Source organism: Acyrthosiphon pisum, chromosome A2 (assembly GCF_005508785.2).
Source record: "Acyrthosiphon pisum isolate AL4f chromosome A2, pea_aphid_22Mar2018_4r6ur, whole genome shotgun sequence".
NCBI classification, from domain to species: Eukaryota; Metazoa; Arthropoda; class Insecta; order Hemiptera; family Aphididae; genus Acyrthosiphon; species Acyrthosiphon pisum.
Window position 1 is genome coordinate 100,574,183 of NC_042495.1, and position 4,341 is coordinate 100,578,523.

Genomic DNA, 4,341 nt, shown 5'->3' on the forward strand with positions numbered 1-4,341 from the left:
CATACAAATTTTTTTAAAATATTTTTATATTTTATAGTTACAATTAAAATATTCTTTAACTATCTTGTTTAATATTTTATTAAGCTTTGATGAAAGCTGTATTATAATATTATGTTTAGCATCAAGTCTGTTGCAGTATTTTTTTTTCGTTGAAACATAGGTGGAAAACCTCAAGGCTGGGAATTAACGAGTTAAAAAGTTAAAGTTAAGTTAAAAAGTTAGTTTAGTTTTAACTTTTTAACTTCGTAACAAGTTACTTTTGGCTTCTAAGTAACTTACCTGTTAAATTACTAAATATCTTTTTTGATTAACATGAAATTAACGAATTAATTTTTCATTTCAAAAATAAATGAAGATAATTTATTTTGTTTTTAATTTAATTATAATTCATTATTTCAATCAATTTCGTTTTCATGTCAAAAAATATTTACCATGAATTGTTTAAAGTTAAACATTTATATCATTCGAATCTAACTTATATGGAGTTACTGTATAAAGTATAAACGATATTATAGTCTAGTATTTAGTTTTGGATTGGAAAAAAATTAAGTACACTAGCGTATAAGCAAATTAACTTTTTTTAACTAAATAAAATGTTAACAAAAAGTGTGTATTAACTTTTAACTGAACTGAGTTAACCTATGGTTAAATTAACTTTTAACTTTTAACTTTTTCTTATTGGCGCATATTAACTTAACTTAACTGAGTTATAAAAAAATTATTAACTTGCCCAGCTTTGATTAACTGACTAAATTTAAATTTAACGCAAACCATAGCAGTGAACCACTTCTTACCTACTGTACAGCAGAGCGGTATCCACATGCCTACATTTTTTAGTTACGTATTGTAACATACAACTACGAACCAACCTTTCCTTGATCTCCATTGACTACATTGTAGTTACCATTCCAATCGATACAAATAGGTGAAAAACCATTACTAAAAGAAACTCTGTCTTATAACACAATAATAGCTATATCTTCAGCATGAAACCCAGAAGATCCATAGTAACCTTCTTTCAGGTGAATCATTTCCACCTGTATAATTGTTTTAATTTATATCGTATCTACGAATTGTTTTTAGACTATTGAATTATTAATAACTAACTTACATTTTTTATTTGAGTAAATTCACTGTCAATTATTGTAAAATTTCTATCATATTTCCCAACAGCAATTTTGTATAGACCATCCGTTACTGATATATTCTTAGATAACATAGCATTTTGCCAAAAACAATGAGCCGCTGAAAATAATATATATTTAATATTCGTTCTTTTTTAAATACATTGTACAAAGGTTTTACCAGAAATGATTAAATTTTGAGAAATAATTGATCCTCCACATATCATGTCATAATTATAATCTGTTTTATTTAATTGATATATTCCAACATTCCATGGTGCCGTTCCAACAAGTGCTTTATCACCATTGTCGATCAATGCGTGGTTTTTGACATACACTCTACCGCAATCTAATATAATATTTGAATATAAATATAATATATGGTAATAATTACTAAGTACTTATGGAATAAACATAATAATGACAATTTAAAAATGTAAATTAAATGGTTGTGTATAAACTTTGATCTTCCTTAATAAGTAATAACAAAGTAGGTATTACGAAATAGTATTTATATAGGTAGGTACAGTAAAAGTTATGTAAATGACTAATATATATACATATAAATTAGAGACTTATGTTTATACGATAAAAATAAAATTACATGGATGGCATCTATACAGTTGTTTATTCCACAGTCCATTAGACTGACAAAGCAATTCAAGTGTAATCTCTTGTCCATTCGGTGCAGTAAATGTTGGCTTGCATGATGCTGTTGCTATTGTATCGGGTATCGATAAATTTGAGCAATTAGCATACTTACCATTATGACTACATTTAATATCTAAACTATCTGATATTAGAGGTGGACACATTTCTATAAAAGTAAATGAATTATAATCAATTATAACCATACTTTATACTTGTATATTATATTAATAATTAAGTAACTATTACGACATTCGAATGACTTTACAAAACTTACTGAAACACAATTTCTCAGTATTCGACAGCCATTTTCCTTTTCCCTGACAAAATCTAATACCTATAGGATAAGCCATATGATATCCAAGTTCACACTTCTCAATAATAGTACGGTGATGATTAATTAATGTCCCATGAGATAAAATTTCATTAGAACCTTCATAAGAATATAGAACTCCTTCGACAATTGGCAAAACGCATGAATTCTCAATGAACTGTCAAACCATAATGTTATTGAATTATTATTATTTAATTTTTTTAATTAGTGTCGCTAAAAATATATATTCTTTATAAAGTAGGAATTCAAGTTTTGAAGCAGAAGAGTTGATTTAAAAACCAAACCAATTCAATATAAGTATTAACAGTTAAAATTGATAGGTATCAATAAACAAATGTATTTACGCACATGTTTGTTTAAGATTCCACGAATCCATTGAACATAATATTTTAGGTCTGTAAAACCTGAAAATATACCGTCTTTGGGATCATCCATGAAAGTCAATACCCCGGTTAAAAAATAAGAATTTGAGTGTAAAAAACTTATGCCTGCTCCTGTATTATCAAAACCTGCTCCTTGTTCTGAAAAAAAAATGTATTCTTTTATATACAAGACTCAAAATAGTCATATTTATATTGTTAGGTAATAGGTATAAATATTTTATTTATATTTTGTTTGGGTGCATAGGTGTAGGGGAACACGGGGCAAGACGAGACACCCAATGTTTAAAGCGTTGTAGTATGTTGAATTTTCTAAAAATTCTTAATTTACGCACCATTTATAAGTTAAACTCCCTTAGTTTTATAATTGTTCACATTAAAATATTTAAAAAATATTATAGAAATCAAATAAATTATGCAAAAAAAACGGGATTTGTCCCACCTTACTCACAGCATGGGGTAAAATGCCCAATAGATATATATTTTTTCAAATATATGAACATAGGTAGGAATTTATTCATAAGCATTTTACAAAAAAAACACATTAATATTAAGAGGATGTCAGCACACCATATTTTGTTTTCTCTCTCTGGCCCACGCACCACATAAACAAACGCATTTAAGCAGAATCATTTTATCTATGTTTTTAAGTAATCTTAGAGTGAAATCACTCATTACAAAAATGATAGAGAATAATATTTTTGAGGAAAAGTCATATCGATTTGTCTAAATATTTTCTCAAAACAGTTCAAACATCATATAATGAGCAACTTTTTTTTTTGTTTATTTTGAAAGTCGAATACAAAGTCAAATAACAATAAAATAAATAATCATTATGTCAATCCCTCAAAAATATTACACTTTATCTTTTTTGTTATAGGTGATTTTACTCTAAGATTACTTAAAAACATAAAAAAAATGATTCTGCGTTCACATGTTTTATTAATTATTTTATAGCCAGACTTTGGTAATACTTTAACAGAAACCCCACATGAATTGTTTCATTTTGACATATTCCTTGAATTGTATGAATCAAAATAACATATTAAATTGCAAAATGTTTTAAAAAGAAATTGAATAACTTATAAATTTACCGTTTAAATTTTTAATAAAACCTTGTGTATAAAAAATTGAGGAATATGTCTGTTGATTTTCTGTTTTAAAGAATGGAATTTTTAAATCATTAATATTATAACTATGTTCATAGTCAGTAGTAATATTTAATTTAATTTTATAATTTATTGTAAGTGTCGTAAAATTGTCGTTTTTATCAGTATTCAATATTGTTTCTAATTCATCTATTGATGTGATATAATGTATTATCATTATTATTATTATTATTATTATTATTATTATTATTTTGTTAAGGTAGTACAATTGTACCTAACCACACACTCTCTTGTTTTTCTCTACTTATGTACACACTCAGTTGTAGTTGTATTAATGCCGACACAGTTGTTATAACATATTACTTAGTTCTGTTTTTTTTAAGTTGTAAGAAACGTGTTTTGTAAATAAAAGCAATGTTCTGACTTTATATAATACTAGCTCTCCGAGCGTCGTTGAGGGAGACCCCCCAAACCCCACCGAGTTGGCGAGGAGTGTTAGCGAAGTCGGAAGCCGCAGTGGTCTCGTGGTCCGGTCGTCAGTCTCAATCAAGGTGTATGGGCGATGTGGATGTCTGGTGATAAGGAATAGTGATAAAGTTAGGACCATTGTGGTTCAACGCGGTAGATCGAGCAGGCCAGGTCGCATCGCAACTGACAAAATCTTAATGTATTTTCAACACGCCGCAGGAAAATCGAAATCCCGTAAAAAAATCATATAGCCGCTGCTATTTTTTTGGTGTCTAGCA

The 4,341-nt window shown here is 27.7% G+C and overlaps 2 protein-coding genes across 6 annotated transcripts in view; both read right to left on the bottom strand.

The window, feature by feature from the left end:
- LOC100574425 overlaps window positions 1–4,341 on the bottom strand; it is a 71,793-nt gene that overhangs the window by 2,225 nt on the left and 65,227 nt on the right. For 3 of the 5 annotated variants that reach the window (XM_029489203.1, XM_029489202.1, XM_029489205.1), the window contains 5 exons: window positions 2,050–2,226; window positions 1,729–1,941; window positions 1,306–1,473; window positions 1,112–1,245; window positions 795–1,037 (listed from right to left, as the gene is read on the bottom strand). In XM_029489203.1, the coding sequence (XP_029345063.1) occupies window positions 957–1,037; window positions 1,112–1,245; window positions 1,306–1,473; window positions 1,729–1,941; window positions 2,050–2,226 (773 nt within the window). In that variant the 3' untranslated portion in view covers window positions 795–956. The remainder of the gene's footprint in view (window positions 1–794; window positions 1,038–1,111; window positions 1,246–1,305; window positions 1,474–1,728; window positions 1,942–2,049; window positions 2,227–4,341) is intronic. The other 2 variants (XM_029489204.1, XM_016806030.2) reach the window with 1 other exon arrangement.
- The window catches only part of LOC103309968 (suppressor of tumorigenicity 14 protein homolog), a 25,495-nt gene continuing 23,643 nt past the window's right edge, over window positions 2,490–4,341 (bottom strand). The window contains exon 7 of the mRNA XM_016806031.2: window positions 2,490–2,627. Within this exon, the coding sequence (XP_016661520.1) occupies window positions 2,589–2,627 (39 nt within the window). The 3' untranslated portion in view covers window positions 2,490–2,588. The remainder of the gene's footprint in view (window positions 2,628–4,341) is intronic.